This window comes from Peromyscus maniculatus, chromosome 3 (genome assembly GCF_049852395.1).
Source record: "Peromyscus maniculatus bairdii isolate BWxNUB_F1_BW_parent chromosome 3, HU_Pman_BW_mat_3.1, whole genome shotgun sequence".
Lineage (NCBI taxonomy): Eukaryota > Metazoa > Chordata > Mammalia > Rodentia > Cricetidae > Peromyscus > Peromyscus maniculatus.
Window position 1 is genome coordinate 52,592,725 of NC_134854.1, and position 19,862 is coordinate 52,612,586.

The 19,862-nt window shown below is 40.0% G+C and overlaps 1 protein-coding gene across 8 annotated transcripts in view; it reads right to left on the minus strand.

The window, feature by feature from the left end:
- Positions 1-213: 213 nt before the first annotated feature.
- The window catches only part of Ubn2 (ubinuclein 2), a 70,020-nt gene continuing 50,371 nt past the window's right edge, over positions 214-19,862 (minus strand). For 4 of the 8 annotated variants that reach the window (XM_076566496.1, XM_076566497.1, XM_076566495.1 and 1 more), the window contains exons 13-18: positions 18,657-18,699; positions 16,635-16,685; positions 14,014-15,561; positions 5,288-5,519; positions 4,927-5,016; positions 214-2,153 (exon numbers count right to left, since the gene is read on the minus strand). In XM_076566496.1, the coding sequence (XP_076422611.1) occupies positions 2,104-2,153; positions 4,927-5,016; positions 5,288-5,519; positions 14,014-15,561; positions 16,635-16,685; positions 18,657-18,699 (2,014 nt within the window). In that variant the 3' untranslated portion in view covers positions 214-2,103. Of the gene's footprint in view, positions 2,154-4,926; positions 5,017-5,287; positions 5,520-10,682; positions 10,871-14,013; positions 15,562-16,634; positions 16,686-18,656; positions 18,700-19,862 lie in introns of those variants that run through there. The other 4 variants (XM_076566500.1, XM_076566499.1, XM_076566498.1 and 1 more) reach the window with 2 other exon arrangements.

Consider the following 19,862-nt stretch of genomic DNA (forward strand, 5'->3'; position numbering starts at 1 on the left):
AGAGAAAGCCAAGAGCTGAGCAAGCTTCTCTAAGAGACCTTTCAAATGAAACTTAACATGTTAAATTCAAGTCAAAGCTCTGCAATGTCCCTGTATTTTTCCAAAATATCTACTAGGGCTCATATAGCATCTGTATTTGTTTTATTGGTAAACAAAATTACTACAGTCAAGAAATTATAACAATGATTCCTTTCCTTTTTTTCTTTTTCTTTCTTTCTTTCTTTCTTTCTTTCTTTTTTTTTTTTTGGAGACAGGGTCCCATTGTCAGCCCAGTACAAACTAGCCTGGGTCTCACTGCTATATACTCCAGGCTGGCCTCAAACCTGAGATCCTCCTGCCTCACCCTCCTGAGTATTGGGATTACAAGCGTGGGCCAGAATACCCAGCTTCAATGGTTCTTCTGAACAATCCTTTTCCCTTACTGCAACAAGTTCTTGGAACTAAAGTTTTCAGTTATTCACTGACTTTTTGCTATGAAGCATGTCAATGTGACTTTGAAGTCAAATTATAGGCATAAAAATCTGAGCAGATCTGTGGTTGGTTATTATAGTCCTAGAGGCTTCTTGGGACTTTTGCTTATCAAAGGAAAATGGGGTCTGGTTAACACTCTTGTCTGTATAAACTTAATGGTACATGGTAATATGTAATGAGAATATGAAAGCAACCTTGTTATTACCAGGCTAGTCTGTCAATCATATATAAAGTAGTTACACCACTTAGAGCTTATGCTATTCTTAGATAATTTGAAAATACTCAGAAGTTTAAAATTCAAGGGACACCACAATGTAGTTGAGGCAAAATAAAATGTATCCAAAGAGAATTGTATGTTTTCCCCTTCACACCCTTCATTGCTTTTATTCACATACAGACACCAGAATTAAAGAATCTTAATTATCTGGAGGTGTACTTGAATATCAACATTCTGAGTAAATTCTAGTAAAACTTTAAGATTCCAAATGCTCAAAACATTTTTACTGCACTGGATATGGGGCATAAAGCTTCATTGTGATAGTAAAAAAAGGTGATCCTTTGTGCACATCAGAATTCCCACTGGAATTCATCCCTTTAAAACAGTATACTATTCTGTATATGTTATTTGGTTGACTCCTAAAGAACCAGATGTGTTTATATCAACAGCTCTAGTCACCTGAAGTACCACTAGTGAAGAGCACTGTGCAGTGAGGGAACTGGGCATCTGCAGCTCTTGGCAGGCTACAAGGGAGATGAGCAGCAAAGCAGCAGCCCAACAACAAAGACCCCAAGTATCAAGAGAAAATATGAACACTCACTTCTGCGCATCAGAACTAGAAATAAATACTAACCAGTCAACACCAGGTGACAAGGCAGCTGCAGAAAGGAGTTCAGTACCTACTTCTGAATGGAGAATAAAATAGACCCTTTTACAAAAAGGGCATTATCAACGTTTTGTCTGTAAAGAGCAACAGGCTCACTTTCCTGACTTTAAAAATCTAAAAGATATAGTAATATATATTACTATGCTACAGCAACTTTGCTGAAGCCTCTTCAGTCTGCTGACTTACACTGGGAACTGCTACATACTGGAGAAGATTCAAGTTTGCTCAGGACATTTGAGGGTACAGTACTCTTCGGCTACTGTCTGGAGAGCATCATGCAATTGACTGTGGTAAATCTGTTCCCTACACAGACTGATTCTCCTCACACTGGGCTAATTCTACTTTTAGTTGCTTTTATTATGCGCTTATATGTAGAGTGTTCAGATCCAACCCCCAGGATGGATGGCCATTTACCCAAATCCTCTCAACTTCCTTCTTTCTCCCCGCAGGTTTAAAAAACAATCAAATTGGTACTTCTGTGGGTTTGACAGCTGAGTCTCTTTGAAGCAGGTTAAGATGGGAACTTTAAGAGACCAAAAGTCACTAACTTTGCACAAAAGCATTTCTTCCTCCTTCCTGCACCTGGCTTTGCTCAAGTAACATTTTCTTTCCTTTTCCTCCTCACCACAGTGCTTGGGACGAGAATGTAAACATCGACAGAAACAGCAGCCCTGTGACCACATAAGACTTTCCCATCAGGTAGGTCCCATCAGCCAGCCAAATGATTCCTCTCTTGATTGCTGGGAAGTCACTGAGATTTCCGTGGTAACTTAGTGTCCCCTTTACTTTGGCCTCCATCTGAGAAAAGAAACGTTAAATATGGTTTGGCATGTTGTAAAAAAGAAAAAAACAAGCATGTTTATTGTGAATTACATTTCTAAAAAGATAACCTTTATCTCACATGTTGATGGCATTATAGAAGTTGTTGAAACATAAGATGTAAAACTCAGTGACTAAAAACTATATTAAAAACTATTCCAGTAGGTGTTTACCATTTATTTACCTCATACTCATGCCCAATGCTGGGTTACAGAGGAACCAGATCACACACACTGCCCACCTTAAGGGATCTACCTACCCCATATTTTGATTCCTTTAGAAGACTAGGTCTTACTTTCTTGTAAGAGAAAATTAAATATTTTGCCATTATATGACATGTGATAATTCCCAAGTATTATGAACACATCAAATTGGTAGTGAAGAAAGTCCAGCTATGTCTTTGTTTAGGTCCCAGCCTTGTGGTACAGGATGCAAGGCTGCTGGCTGGCAGCTTAGTTTCCACATCTACTGATTCTGTTGCCCTTCACTGTTTATAGAAAATACAAAACCACTCTATTTGATCCTCAGCCAAATACTTCTAAAATAACTGGAAGGAGAGGAAAAGGAGTTACCCAGGCAAGAGTAGGACCCAATGACCCAGAGGGCCAACAGATATAAAGTCTCCGTAAGTCCAGAGCCCTGGTAAGGAAAATAAAGACCCAGTCTGAGAGAAAATGATAAGGGAAGGAAACCCTTCAAGGGAAGAGGAATGACTGGGACCCTAAGTCATATGGCCAGATTCACTCATGTCATACTCAATGCTGGAAAACATTAAAAAAACTTAAAACACAGCCTGTCCTAGAAGAAAAATTGTATCATTGTTAGCGATTACTTAAAGTTGTATTAACAGTTCTACTAAATAACCAGGGCCTTTTTCATTCATAGTAAGACATATCTATATATTAATTTGTAGAGAGAAATAATTTGATCAACAATATAATCAAATTTATAAAATGGTAAGGTACTAAGATTTTGTTCAAATTAGCTAGACTAAAATTCTTTATACCAGAGTTTAGTGTAGTATGGCCCATGGCCAAATCTGGCCTACCACCTGTTTTTGTTAATATAGTTTTATTGGAAGTCAGCTTTATTCACTTGTTTACAAATTATTTGTGGCTATTTTACATTCTAATGATAAGGTTAGGTAGTCGTAAAAAATATTATAGGATTGCAGATTCCAAAATATTTATTATTTGTGCCACTTAGGCTTTGTGGCACACAGCATACAATGAGTTCAAGGCCAGTATGATCTATAAAGCAAGTTCCTGGCCAGCCAGGTCTACACAGTGAGACACTGTCTCTGAAAACAAAAACAAAGAAAACCTTTTTTGACCTCTTTTTGAGATAAGAATAAGAAAATAAATATTAGCCGGGTGCATTAGTGGTGGTGCATGCCTTTAATCCTGGTTCTTGGAAGGCAGAGGCAAGAGGATCTCTGTGAGTGTGAGGCCAGCCTGGGCTACAAAGTGAATTCCAGGAAAGGCTCAAAGCTACACAGAGAAACCCTTTCTCACCCCCACGCCCCCCAAAAAAACCACATAAAAATTAGCCAGGTGATGGTGGTGCACGACTTTAAATCCCAGCACTCGGGAGGTAGAGCCAGGCAAATCTCTGTGAGTTCGAGGCCAGCCTGGTCTACAGAGTGAGATCCAGGACAGGCACCAAAACTACACAGAGAAACCCTGTCTTGAAAAACCAAAATAAATAAATAAAAATAAAATAACAATAAAAAAAAAGAATAAACACTAGTGGGCTCTTATTATCAACCATTTACCAGATGAGACTCTTTCAATCAGTTATTTTTATTAGTTTCCCATATGACATCTATTAAAAATATTTTTTTTTTGTCTTCAGTGTGGGGTAATAGAAGTGTTGGTGAAGCTTTTCCAAATTAGCAATTCTACAATTTAAAATCCAGACTCAAGTTTAATGCCTTATATCATACTTTTTAAATGAAAAGTTTTAATTAAACTTTTGTTATTTGGAAAATACTTAGTCCTCTTTTTCCTGTTCTGGGAGAGTGGTGTTGACCAAATAAGATAGTTCACATAGAGCAGGAACACTGGGGTCTTTTGATCATCAAGAATCCTGTCTGTCTTACTTCCTTGTAGGTGGTCACATTCATACCAATCCTCAAGAGCTCATGTCCCCCACTGGATCACAGAACAGGAATATATTCAAGCTGAATCAAGAGCAGGAATGTCATAAGGGGTTTATGTTCCTTCTCTCAAGGATGAGTTTTGGGCAGCTGACTACAGGAATGACCATGATATTAAGGACAGCCTATTGCCTCCAGACTGAAGCACAGTTCCAATTTCTGCCTAATGCTCAAGAGTAAACTGGTATATAGTTTATTTTAGTTTTCATTTTATGTATATGGGAGTGTTGCCTGCATGTATGCATATGTATCATCATGTGTGTGCCTAGTGTCCTCTTTTTGTGAGTTCTGGGGACAGAACTCAAGTACTTTTACCTGCTGAGCCTTCTTGTCAACTTCTATGACTTTGCTTAATTATTTTATGAATCCATGCTTAGGTAACATGTCTATATAATAAAAGCTTTTCCTCGTGTCTAACATATCTCATTTACCCTTTTTCTTTCTCCTCAAAGTGTTTTTTTTTTTTTTTGCCACTGAGGATCCAGTCAAATGATGCCCCCCTCAACATTTTGTCATTCCATTCCCACTGTTCGAAGGAAATTAAATCCGCATCTATATACAGTTAGAAATAATAGAAGCGAGCAGCTTGCTTACCATTAAATTCTTGCTGTAAGTGTGTAGGCAGAGGTGAGTGGGAAAGTGTTGCTGCATGCTGAGTTCCCGGTTGTAAACTCTTTAGTAAATCTGAGAGGAAAACAGATTTGTCAGTGATCTTTCTGATGTGAGCCCCTTAGCTCCAACTCAGCAAGAACCTGTCTTCTCTAACACCAGTGTAAGCCCTGGCACCAAGAGCTTTCTAACACTACCACACATATATTGAAAAAGTTGACTTATGTAAATACAGCCATGAGCATGCTAAGAAATCCCCCACAGTGACTTTCTCCTACATACTTCATTACAACAGAAACGTGGTGTGGACGGTCCATGTGTTCATTTGAAATAGAGCCCCACTTACTCTGAGTTAGGCTGTGATGGAAAGCGGCTGAGGTAGATCCCGAGGTGGTTGTCACTCCAGCTGTGTCCGTTCCAAAGCCAAGTAGCTCCAAGGGAAACTGGAAGGGCATGGTCACTGGAACAAGGCCACCCAGCATCCCAAAAGGAGTCACAGTTTGATTTGTTACAGACAAAGGTGATGTCATGAGAGTCAGAGGTGAGGCATTAGCCAATAATGATGCTCCTGCTGTGGACTGTGTAGAAACCAGGGGTCAAAATAGATAAGAAATAAAGCATTGCACCTAAATTGATTTAACATCTTCATGGATGCAAGACTGTGTCTAATTAACACTGAGGTGAAAAATACAATCCAGAGAGTTACTAATAATGGTTCTGAAAATCTGCAAATGACATTTGAGAATTTTTGTCTACACAGCTCTTCTATCAGCACTGTAGTCTGCTTCTTAGCTGTTCAACACCCATTCCTGCTTGTAAGCCTCGAAGTCCAAAACTTACATCTCCCTTTCTCTACTTCTCCTTCCAAAACCACAGACATGAATCTTGTGGGAGTAATTCTAGCCAACTTCACTGGGACTCCTCCGGCTCTTTCCTGGCAGGGGCCTGCAGCTGCTGTCCCGTCTACTGCCCCTTCATCACAGCACCTGAAAGCTCTTCAGTCTTGTCTTCCTTCCCTATGCTTCCCCAGAGCCGAGACCTGCCCTAGACCTGCCCGAGAACCTAGACCATCAAGGGCTTCGACTAGACGCAGCACTGCACCTCCCTCAGGCACGCACCTACCTTCCTTCCTTCCTTCCTTCCTTCCTTCCTTCCTTCCTTCCTTCCTTCCTTCCTTCCTTCCTTCCCTCCCTCTCTTTTTCTTTCAACTCCATTATTTCTGCATCTTTTCCATCCCTTAGCAATAATCTAATATTATATGTATCCCTTTTTAAAAATCAAACCTACTGAATGACAGCCTCCATTTCCCCGTCTACAGTTTCTCCAGAACTGCTAAAAGCTGGTTCCCATTACACCGCTTTTCTGAAATCAGACTTCCTAAGAATAAAGTGTTTTCTTACTCCTTTATGTGAGCTTTGAGGCCCTGAGTGATGAATCAGAAATCTGCTAATGTTGGTGAGCTTAAAGGGGAAACTACTTAAAATACACTCTTTAAGCTAAGTCAATTCTTCCGACGACTTTCTATGCAACAATTAAGTGATTTTTCCACTTCTGGCATTTCTTCACAATGGGCACTTATCATTATCAAACATTTATTTAATACATCCAACTTTCTTAGAAGCAAACATTACACACTATAGTCCTTCCTGCCCCTGGGAGTTTTCTTTTGCAGTCTGTAATGCTTCCTTAGTTAAAAATTTTATAGTTTTAACTGTGGTCAGGAAAAGAGAATTTATTCATTCATTTATTTATTTAGTTTTTAAATTTAGAAACTGGAGAGATGGCTAGTGGTGATGTCACATGCCTTTAATTCCAGCACTTGGGAGGCAGAGTCAGGTGGATCTTTGTGAGTTCCGAGGCCAGTCTGGTCTACATAGCAAGTTTCAGGCCAGTTAGAACTTCCAAAAAGCTTTTTTTAAGTTAATAATACATATTAGATATTGTTGGTTTTGTGAGTTATTTCTACCAAAATATCTCATTAATTAAAGGTTATTTTATTTGTTTTTCAAACAGCATCTCATTGTTTAGCTCAGGCTGGCCTGAACTCATTATGTAACACAAACCAACCCTGAAATCCGAGTCTTCCAGCCTCAGCCTCTTAAGTATGGTGATTACAGGCATGCCTCAGATGCCACCACGCATGGTAAGGGCTAAAGGTTTCATTTCTTAACATGTAAGAAAATATATGTAACTTTCCCATACATTGTGGCACACGGCATAGTATTATACACCCTAGGGTCCATACTACTGCTGAACAAAAAGTGAGGTCACTCTCCAGAAGCCATCTTATTTTGGTTCCACTCCTCCATTTCCAACCTTTGCTCATCTCCTGTGTTATCACTGATATTTAGAAGCTCAGTTCTGACCTGTCACCTCAATTTTAATCCTGTGAATCAGAATTCCGTGAGTAACACCACATGGGTTTCCAACACTCAAACTGACCTGCCATGTCCAAAACTGGAATCACCGAGCCCATCCCTGCCCATCAGCAAGCACTTTATTTATTTATTTATTTATTATTTATTTATTTATTTAGTTATTTAGTTATTTATTTATTATTTATTTATTTATTTCCAGGAGCCTGGGGTTGCAACCTTGGTCTGCAGGCCTCCTCACGGAAGGAGTTTCTTCTTCACCCACCTTCTCTCTTTACACCTGAGCACTAACCCTCAACAGGTTATGTCACGTGACATTTTGGAAAGTCGCCGGCCTTTGCCTTTACTGTGCCACTCATGACACACAGTGGACACAGTTAAGAAAAATACCCAGTTAGAAACAACACTGTTTGAAAGTGACTGGGATAAAAAAGATCCTGTATCGGTTTAAAAGTAATCAAGAAGCCAGGCAGTGCACGCCTTTAATCCCAGCACTCAGGAGGCAGAGGCAGGCACATCTCTGTGAGTTCGAGGCCAGCCTGGTTTACAGAGTGAGATCTAGGACAGGCACCAAAACTACACAGAGAAACCCTGTCTCAACCTCCCCCACCCCACAAAAAAAAAGCATGCAAGAATGGGGGCTGGAGAGATGGCTCAGCAGTTAAGCTGCTCTTCCAGAGGTCCTGAGGTCAATTCCTACAACCAAGCAGTGACTCATAGCCATCTGTGTGAACAGGTGCCCTCTTCTGGCATAAAGTCGATAGAGCACTCATACATTAAATAAATAAACAAATGTTTAAAAAAAAAAATAAGCAAGAATGGGTCCTTCGTTTTAAACATAAGTCTATTGTAGTCTCAAGGTAAGTCTCCAAGGCTGTGTCCCAAATGGCTCCCTCAGTGAAAAACAGTAAATAATGCAAATGAGTTGAACCTTTTAAAGCCTTTCTACAAAAGTCTAAGTGAAGCATTACAACAGGTGGAAAAGATAAATTAGGACAAGTTCCTATTTTTAAAATAACTTGAATACCAGCAATGAAAAAATATGCTATAAATAATGTTTTACACTTTCTAAGAATTTTCCAAATCCAATTCTGTTTATGACTAAATTAGAATGCTAGGTGACCTCAATGTTACACTGACATTTAGGAGTTCTCCCGAAGAGGTACTTTCAGAAGTAGAAAATCCCACTGTTTGTAACATTTGGGAGCATAGAAAAGCTGTCAATATTAGCTAGATGAGCAGAATACAGTGTCCATAATTGGACATGATTTCTATGCTTTCTCCATTTTGAGAAGAAAGAGGACCCGGAACTGCTTTTCTCAGGCAGGCACTTGATCCTATACCGCTACTCCCTCTGTTGGGTGAAACGGCTGTTTCCCAGTCACCTAGAACACTATTCTGAAATTCAGCCATATTGTTCTGCTGGTTAAAACTTCCCAACAGCTTCCCTTCTTCGTAAGGAACCCCCAAACCCTTACTGTCCCCATCAGTGGAGTTTATCCCCACAGTCTGGTCACACAGCACACAGGCTTTCATCTCAGGCTCATTCACTCAGCATTTCTATACTGTGTCCCCTAGTCCATACCAATCTCCTGTCTGCTCTACACATGGCTGTGCCCCGTTCTTTCAACTCTGCTCAAATCAAACAGTATTTCCTTTAATAGGCCTTTTGTGGTCCCTTATGTTAGCAATAATCAACTTTCAACATTTTTTTCATAGCACATGCTTCTTTCTTTTTTAAATAATACTGGTGTTTAGCTTATCTAGAGGATATGCTCCACGAGAGCAGGAATAGTATGTTATTAACCCTGGGTCCCCAGCACATAGAAGAGAGCCTGGCACATAGTACCCAGTCTGCTTACTGGGTGATGGCTTTTAGGATCATAAAGTGGCAAACACAGGGTCACACAAAGTCAGTAAGCTGAAGGGCAAGAAAGAGGACGTTCTGGAAGGAAAGTAGACAGAGATAACAATTTGGACCCAGGAATATTTTAACTTTCAGCCTTTGTTAAATGACTGCGGATAGCACTGCGGATGTCTTGTAGACAGGAGGTGCCAGCTTCACAAGAACAGACCCCAAATGTACTTCTTCATGAAGGAAGATCTGCTTTAAGCACCTGGGTTCAACAGACATCTAGAGCTGAGAAGGAGCTAAAAGGAGCTGAGAAGACTTCAGAGATGCTATTTCATATGGAAACAACTACCCAATGGCAGAGGCGATGTGAGATTAATCAACTACTGACTTTTTCTTGAGTCATCCAGTAAGACAGAGAAAAACAGATCAAAGAAAGCAGGTACCTTGGGGTTTCCAAGTCATACAGTGACCTGGGAATGGAAGAGTACTGGGAAGGAACTCATCATCAACACATATTTTGTCATGCAGCTTTCTTGCTGACAGATCAATTATTCTTAAGACAATGAATGGCTTCTTATAGGATAAAGGATAATCAAATACAAGATGGCCAGGTAGATTTTAGAGGTGAAAAAAGGTGGAGGACAATTTAATCAGACACTTGAAGGCAATGAAGTAAAAACCAAAACACAAATCCAATTTTTAAGTATAGAAAACTCCCCTAACATTTTATAATAAGAAAGTAAATGAAGTCATAACTCTGATAGTGGAAAAAAGACAATACATATGTCATGGGAGATTTAAAAATCTGATTACGGGCCGGGCGTGGTGGCGCACGCCTTTAATCCCAGCACTCGGGAGGCAGAGGCAGGCGGATCTTTGTGAGTTCGAGGCCAGCCTGGGCTACCAAGTGAGCTCCAGGAAAGGCGCAAAGCTACACAGAGAAACCCTGTCTCGAAAAAACCAAAAAAAAAAAAAAAAAAAAAAAAAATCTGATTACTATTTCAGCAAAATGGTACAGCTACATGAGAACTATACGTCCTATTTTCACAATGAAAGTCACAAGATAACACAATGGTAGCATTCATAAAATTAAGAGTTTGTCATTCATTTGTTCATTCTTCGTTTTTGAGACAGGGTCTCACTATGTATCCTTGACTAGTCTGGAACTCACTATGAAGACCAGGCTAGACTCAAACTTCCAGAGATCCACCTGCTTCTGTCTGCGATTAAAGGTAAGCCACACCACACCTGGTTGTCATTATTCTTGCTAGCTGGGCATGGTGGTGCATGCCTATAACCCCAGCACATGGGAAGTAGTGCCTTTGTTGAAGGCCTTGTCTCAGAAAGAACATAAGCGTGGATAGTGAGGGTATAGGACCAGAACAACCACTTTTGTTAGAATTCCATTTCTTTTTTCCTTTGATTAAAGGTTACTTTTAAAAAGGATCACCTTTCTAGCAACCCTGACCAGTAATGAAGACTAATTCCCAGACCTTGTTTATAAGGAACAATTTTAACAGATATCCCCATTATCAGTGTATTTGAGCTTTGGTGTTTACCTCTCCCTCTTTGTCTTTCCCTTCTCTTTGAGATAAGGTCTCACTATCTTGTCTAGGCTGGTCTTGAACTTTTGGGCTCAAGTGATTCTCCTGCCTTAGTGCTGGGCTGCAGGTGAAGAACACCCACTCAGCTTTATTTCCTTACGATGAAAAAAAAAAAAAACAAACATTTTTTTTTAAGCAGAGACAAAACATCAATATGGATTTCAACCATTGAAGTGCCAGTAAATTGAATTTATTCTACATTAGTATGCAATCCTGAACTCATGTGAGTGCAAGAATGATAACTTGGTTATTAAATGTATATTCAACACCAAGTCTTACACTATACTGAATTGCATGAAGCCTCTACAAATAGCAAGGTGAAAGCTTTTCACTAAATTCCTACTCCACAAAAAAAGAGCAGCACAAAGTTAGAGCATCGCCTTAGACAACTCATTGCACAGATCAGTAATGTTCTCAAAGATTTAGGACACAAGTACTTATAAATCATAAGATATATATTTTAAAAAGGTATTTATAACATAATATTGTGTGAGACAGTTTTTTGAAAACAGCCTTAAAACACCCTACATATAAAAGGTGGTAGGCACAGGTGGTTTTTTTTTTTTTTTTTTTTATTTTCTTGTCTCTAAATTTGCTCACAGTGAATATATATTACTTACAGGAGGGAAAAATATTAAAGAAGCCACATCATTAATGGAAGGGTAAGTCTCTGAAAGCCTCCAATTACAGTGAAGGTAAAGAAATGAACACAATACAAGATGATATAGAAGTCAGAGCCAAGAAATACATGGACAACAATCAGACCTGTTAGTGCACGGCTGTCACCCAGGAGCTGAGAGGCTGCAATAAGAGGACTGCTCCAAGTCTGAAGCCTGGGCTACAGAGTGAGATCCTCCTGTCTCTAAAAAAAAGTTCTCAAAATAACCCTAAGCTAAGTGAGGTGTGGATCTCAGCACAGGCTGGGGATCTCAGCTTCAGGGTCAGGTAGGAGTGCAGCAGGCTGCTGGCCAGTCCAGCCTATATACAAATGCCCACTGTCTAAGCAAAGCACTGAATCAGAAACAATCACCAAATATAGAATAACATAGTTTTTGTTTTTGATTGGTTACTCAGATGTAACACGAATTGTTAGACGGTCTTATTAATAAAAACAAACCCAGGGCCAGGTATTGGGGTGAATGCTGGAAGATCAGAGAAGCAGAACAGGCCACAGCTACCTCACCTTGCCAGTTCCTCAGGTGATCCTGTTTCCTTAGACTGTAAGCCTGAGTCCTCATCCAAATGAATCTCAGCTGAACTGCTGCTCAAAAGCCTAAAAGCTTAACCAGCTTTAGTTCCTGGTCCTCACGCCTTATATACCTTCCTGCTTCCTGCCGTCACTTCCTGAGATTAAAGGCGTGTGTCACCATGCCTGGCTGTTTCCAGTGTGGCTTTGAAGTCACGGAGATCCAGGCAGATCTCTGCCTCCAGAATGCTAGGATTAAGGTGTGTGCCACCATTTTCTGGCCTCTATGTTTATCTAGTGGCTGTTCTGTCTCTGACCCCAGATAAGTTTATTAGGGTGCACAATATTTTGGGGAACACAATATCACCACATTTCCCCCTTTTTTTGTCTAAAATTAAAATGCTTTTTATTTAAAAAAAATTCTTAAAATTACATTTATTCTTGGGTTGGGAAAATTGTGCTATTGGGTGTGTGTGAGTGTAGGTCAGAGGACAACTTTCAGGACTCTGTTCTTCTTCTACCATGTGGGTCCCAGAGATCAAACTCAAGTCATGAGGCTTGGTGGCAAGTACCTTTACCCATTCAGCCATCTCACTGACCAAGAATAAAATATTCTTGAGCTGAAAAAATAGCCAGGTCTGAGGCTCATTATGTTCTAAGTACAAAATTAATGATAACAACATAAACAGAGCTCTAGTCTAAGAATACTGGGGTTTAAAGGTAAATTTTCTAACCATTTTAGCAGACAAAACACATTACTTATAAAGGAGAATAAAATAACCAGCATAGCCTCAGACTTTCCTATAACCCGAAATACTAACTTAGTAAGCCAGGAAGTCTACCCTCATGTAAGTGTTACAACATAGGAAACAGTGATTAAGTGTGCAAAAGCAATTGTAAAGTAAATAACCGTCTATGTCCCTTCTAGCAAAGAGTCCTTGCTAATTGAGAGGCAAGTTTAAACTAAAAATTGACAAACTGGGAAAATGTGGTATATAGGTATTCCAACATTAAGTGGACAGAATTATGCACGAGTAACTAAAAAGTTAATTTGGAGCAGATAAATGCTTAAAGAAAATACAAATGTATAAATCTGATTAAATAAACAAAACAGCTGGCTCAATGGTTAAGAACACTTGCTGCTCTTTCCTAGGACCAGAGGTTGGTTCATACACCCAAGTCAGGGGCTGACAACCTGCCTGTAACTCCAGCTCCAGGGGATCAGTTGCCCTCTCTGGCCTTCTTAAGCACTGCACCCAACACATCATGCCCCCACAAACATTTATAAGGCCAGAAGAAAAGGTAGGGGGACAACTGAGTATGTGTTAAATTTCTACACTAATACTTTGTTCTTGTTTTTAATAAGATAGAGTCTGTGAAGAGTTTCTTCCCTCAACAGGGTGTCATATAGCCTATACTGGCCTTGAACTTGTTGTGTAACCAAGGGTAACTGAACTTCTGATCATCAGGCCTCCACCTCTCAAGAGCTGGGATTGTAAGAGTGCACCAGAATGTCTGGCTAAGAGATATAGTTTGAAATATACATTCAAGTTTTGTTTTTCAAAACAAATGTTAAGGTAAATGTGAATCTTTTCCTGATATTGGAGATTGAACCTGGGGTTTCACACATGCTAGGGAGACTGTCACTGAGCTAACACCCCATCCTACCTTCTAACGTTTTACTTTTTTATTTTTAGTAAGACTCTGTTATGCAGCCCAGTCTAGCTTATAATTCCCTATATATAACCCAGGCTGGCCTTCAACTTGAGTTCTTCCAGCTTCACCCTTCCATGTGCTAGGATTATAGGTATATGGCACCATACATACAGCCTAATATGATACTTGGTTGAAAAAATAAAAAACACACATTCCAATGAAATTCTCACCCAGCACTATGATGTCAACATTGAGAACATTTCATGGTCATAGCTGTTATCAGCCTAGTATAAACACATTCTATATGTTGTATATGTCACATGAAAAGTCACCAAGGTGACTCAGAAAGCTTGCTCAACCTTACATTTATCACATTAATGCATAGTACATACATACCTGCACACTGGCTGTTACCACTGAAGACCCTGAGGCAGAGGCTGGTCTATGTGGAGTAGACAACGGTTTAGTAGCACCCTGTGTTCCACTTCCTGCTCCCCCAGATAGACTAGTCCTATTAGCTCCATTCGAGTTAAGGTTGCTACCTCTGCTGGCAGGTACATTCATTGGAATTCCACTCAAGCTGTTCTTCCCAACAGTTCCAGTGGATGATGAGTTTGTTAGTTTAGAAGGGGCCTGAAGAGTTTTTGTAGCTGGAAGGCCAGAAGTGCGATTTGAGGGCAACAAATTCAGAGTGGGAGACTGTCTGCTGATGTTCATTCCACTGGGCTGTTTATGGACAGGGTTGTTACTAGTGGAGTGGCTACTTTGAGCTACTAGTGTGTTTGGACTGGAAGAAGTTGGGCATACAGCAGGCTTGGGAGTTGGGTTGGATTTAGAAATAAGTTTAGTTGATATTGAAGGCTTAGCTGACAGAGAGGGCTTGGGTGAGGCAGAAGGCTTAGGTGAGGGCAAAGGTTTGGGAGATGTGGCAGGTTTGGGAGATGAGGCAAGTTTGGGAGATGCAGCCATTGAGAAGGGAGATTTGAAACCCTGCGTGGAGATTTGTGACACCATAGCCTTGGCTAAATAGTTACTGGAGGTAGTGGTGCTCGGTGCTGTCCTAGAAACCAGGGGATGGGGCCCCTGAGAACCATTTCCAGGTGATGGGGTAGACAAAGGGAGGCGATACATCAGTGGCTTATCTGAAGTCTTGAGTAGTTGGGACGAACAGGAAAGCTGCGGGTTATTACTTAATTTCACGACTGGGTTGGTCTGTGATTTACTGATGGTGGCTTGTAATGGAGACACATAGTTCTGTTGGACAGTTGAGTGCTGGTGCACCTTTGTTGCTTGTGTTAACGGAGAAGCATCTTGGGCCTCTGATGTTCCCAGAGCCTGAGAGGAGGCAGCAACTTGGGCTTGGGAGGAGGAGACATGAGTCTGTGAAGAGGAAGAAGCATGTATCTGGCTTGACCTTTGCAATCCTTGCTGGAGTAGCCTGGCTGGCAAAGGTTCTAAGGAAACTTTCGGGTTCTGAATTGAAGAACCAGCAATAAGGCCTGAAGAAATGCCAGTATGAGCTAAATCCTGGGGTTTCTTTGGTACTGGCCCCGTGTGACCAGCAATAAGACTTGATGAGTGTGCAGTCTGAGTAGAATCTAGTTTTTTGGGAGTAGCCAGTGGTAACTTACTCATGATACTTGCTAGTTTTTCTTCTCTCAGTCCTGGACGAGGCTTTGTAGTTGGCACATTTAGCCTTGAGCCAACTGAGGGGCCCTTGTTCCCATTGTTGATGACAGCTAAAGCTTCGGATACAAGATCCAGTGAAGATGAGTGGAAAGAAAGGTCTTCATCCAGGGAGTCATCGAGGCAGATGGTTTCTTGGGCTGGTGCTGAGCTAGAGCTGGCTGAGGCAATGATGGCTGTGCTGGAGCTTGAGGAAGGACCACCAACTGAAGCCACCAAAGATACAGGAGCCTTGGCGTCTTTTTTTGGGCTACATTCCTAGCATAAGTAGCATTATATTGGAAAAAATACAGAGAGTTAATTACAAATTTTAAACTTAGTTTTTACAAGATTAAGACATTCTTATGATGACTAAAATTATTTTTTGGCTATGTTGTTTATTTTGACACAAGTCTATTTATAGCTCTGTATGTCCTGAACTCCCTATGTAGACCAGGCTGGACTTGAACTCACAAAGATCCATCTGCCTCTGCCTCCTGAGTGCTGGGATTAAAGGCATGTGCCACTGTACTGGACCTCCTTTTTTTAAAAGCTAGAAACCTTGAGAAGACTGCCAAAACCAAAATAATGTTGAGAGACAGTGCTCTAATCAGCTCTCCCCATAACTGTGTGACACACTACGTTACCATGTCCTTTCAAGTCATCTTACCAGGACCCGAAAATGGGGCTGAAGGGCACTGACTGAGGGAGACATCACTCGTGAACTCCACTTTCACCAAATATTCAGAACCAACTTCAATCCCAGTTTCTCAGAGCTTTTATTCTCCTTGGAAGGGACTTCACCTCTCTATCAAGACTACACCTCTTGTCTAATAAGGTCTGCAGGGAGGCTGATTCTTGCTCCTTGCTTCCTTGTATTTCTATAGCTACCTACCACCAGTACACAGGGAAACTAGTGAATTATTCAATCATATTTAAATTATATTTCTACTCATTATGTGGACATTATTTGTAATTTATCAAATAAGTGTTTAGTGTCTCCTACTGAGTAAGGTTCTGTCCTAAGAAAATTAAAGATATTAGTAATTAAAGTGCTAAACATCTAGGTGAATATTGCCTGTTAAATTAACTTTCTTAAAATTCAAGGAAGAGTTAAGAGAATTATAGTTTAGAATATTCAAAGAGTAAAAGAAAAACATTAGCAAGTTAAAGGGCAACCATTTATTTGTTGAGAGTAATAAAAGTACTGGACTAATAACTTCATGTTTAAGATAAAGACAAAACTACTACGCAGATCCATACATCACTTCAGAGGCTCTATTAGTTCCTTAGAAAGAAAAGGTCCCAAACCCAGAGTCTTATATACTGATGTATACAGCCACATCACTTACCTTCAGCACAGTGGGGAAAGAACGAACGGGAAGGGTCTTTACCATCACCTCCTACGGTGTTACAGTAAGTAAGCTGTTAAGAATGCTGTTATACTCTAACTTCTACAGCACTTGTCCCAAACTTTTAGTCTAAGAACTCACTCTTGAAAACCTCACTACCTATAGAAGCATGGGGATGATCCCATTAGGGCCACACTGTCCACTAAAACCAGAGGGTAACACATGGCATGTATGCTTGCACATGTTGACAATCCAAGTACACTACTGCCAAAACTCCATCATTACAAAGAACATAGGACTGACATGGGGGCAGAAAGTGTCAAGGTATTACCAGCACAAAGTTTCTATTTTAATTATACTTTGGGGGATGCAGAGTCTCATACATCCCAAGTTAACCTCCAACTCCTTATCAAGCAAAGGATCATGCTGATAATTCAATCTTTGCTTGAACTCCTGATCTTCCTGCCTCTATCTCTTGAGTGCTGGGATTATAGTCTTGCACTACAATGACTGCTTTATGTGATGTGAGGGTTTCAAGTATGCTAGGCAAGCACTTATCAAATGAGCTATATTCATAACCAAACTATATCTGCCTTTTAGGGATATTTTTATTACCTTTTCCACCTCAAATATTAATTTTAGCAGTGAAGGAAGACTTGTTCTTGGCTAAAGGATAGAAGGAATGGAGGAAGGCTCACAATCCAGCTTCTCCTAAGCACTGTTAAGATTATCTTATGTTTCTTTTTCTTAGGGGTAGGAACAGGTTGAGACAGGTTCTATGTATCCCTGAGTAGCCTGGAGTTATGTTTGAGACTGGCCTCAAACTTGCTGCAATTCTTCTGCCTCTGCCTCCAGAGTGCTGGGATTACAGATATGTATCACCATGAACATACCACCATGAACGCCTAGGTACTTTATGTTCTACACTAACAAATCTACCACCTATTTGTGGTGGATTTAACTGCTTGTGATGTCCACTGACTCTAACCTCTACTAATAAATACACTTACCTAGACTATATTTCAGACAGCAGACAGTAAGCTCATGGTTTTGTTGCTCTTTTTGTCTGTTGTTGTTTGGGGCTTTTTGTGGTGCTGGGATTATGCCCAGGTCCACTGGCATGCTGAGTATATGCTTTGTCTGAGATCTACCTACAGCTTGTATGTTTGACTTGTGCTATAAATAGGTAAGCCTAGGATGTAGATCATTACATGGCACAGAATCTGCTTTTGCCTACCGCCCTGGGTCACTGCTGAATCAGTAAATTACTCTGCCACCTTGTGCAAGTAATGCAAATTAAACTCCTAATAAAGGGGACATTTTCAGGCAGGACTGTCTTTCTCCAATCTAGAACCCTTGGCCAAGAGAGAAATTTTTCTCTGCTGGTAGGTAGATGCTTCCCCTCCATGTCATTAACTAAAAACATCATTCTTTCAGGGCCCTGCTTTACCCAGGCTTCTTTTCTATTTCTGACATACTAACCCAAGAAAACCCTACCTGATATATTCTGAGAAGACAGTGAAAAGAAACCATAATGTGATGGGTAGTCCTTCCAAGGGCAATGAAGGCCTCAGCAACAGATCATCATTGTGGTAGGTCCTCTTTGACTCTGGAATTTCTCTTTTGTATTAATAATTTTAGCTATGTTTTTTTGGACAGGGTTTATCTATATAGCCCTGGATGTGCTGAAACTCGACCAGTCTGGCCTCAAACTCAGAGGTCTGCCTGCCTCTGCCTCCTGAGTGCTAGGATTAAAATCATATGCAACCATGCCCAGTGGACAATTATGTTTTTAAAGAACATTTACTATATTTTATCCAATATTTCTATGTAGAACTAATGAATGCAAATCCTCACAGCTCCAGAACAATCTACTTCTCAAATGGGCTTTTATGATGTTGAAAATAAGCAACTTAGCATAGCACCTACTAATCTTTGCTAAACATCATATGTCCTCTTCTCTTAAGAATCTATCCCAACACTCAGCAACTAGGACCAACTACAGATTTGCTGGACTCTTACCTTGACTTTGGGTTTTGATGTAGGAATCACCTTTTTCTTTGCCCTAAGAGAAAAGATGAAAACGAAGGTCACTTCAGAAGCAGTTATATGTTATGAATTAAAGCAGACTATGCACGGGGATAGTCAGCCATATTTTTCTAATCAGAGTGACTAGCAGGCCAAATAATTACTAAAATAAGAAATATCGATAGGAAAAAAAAATTCATATATAAACACATAAAACATAAAATGACTTCAAACAGGTTAGCCTAAGGAGACTTACTTCAATGGATTGATAAGAACTCAATTATTTGTAGGGAAACAGCTTCAAGGTATGTCATACTCAAATCAGGGCAATGGGTTATTAATGATATTTTGCTTAAGAAAAAATTTTGAGGTTTTATCAAAAATTAATTGCAAAAATCAAAAATTGTTAGAATGGTAACAAATTAACTAATGAATTAAAAGGTAAGAAGGAACCTTCTTCAGTTTGAGGTAACCCTGGTCTACAAAATGAGTTCCAGGCCAGCCAGGCCTACAAAAAACAAAAAACTTTGAACATTTAGGAAGCAGCATGAAACACCTGTCAATGTGCAGTTTCAAAAAAGAAACAGCATTCTCCATGCCTTTCTGGGAGGAAGCCATTAGAATAGCCATATTTACCTATGCTATTTTCTGATTAAAAAAAAAAAAACAACAACCAAACTACTACTATTAAAACAAAACACAAAGGTAGCAGTAACAATGGAACTCTTTTTAAGAGCTGAGCAGGGGAGTAGGATGTAGCTCAATGGCAGAGTGCTCGTCTGGCATGTATAAAAGCCTAGGTTCAATGCCCAGCATTGAGGGGAGCCAGTCACAGTGGCATGCACTCATGATCCGACCTACTTTAGAAGTAGAGGCAGGATCACTTGGAGGCCAGGAGTTTAAGACCAAACTGGGCAACAAAGCAAGATTCTGTCTTAAAAGAGAAAACGAAGAATAATAACTGAAACAACAGATCTCGATATATTAACAAAATGTCCTTTCTAAAACTAAAAATATCCATTTCTTCTAACTGTATATATAAAGAAGAGAAAGAATTTTATAATATCATCCCCAAAATGATAATCTGATCTCTTAGCAGAATTAAAAGTACATTGAAGTGCTTTAGCCAATTATCTATAACTCACTAACTTTATATATTTCAATAACTTTTTTTAAATGCTGGAGATGGAACCAAGGGCC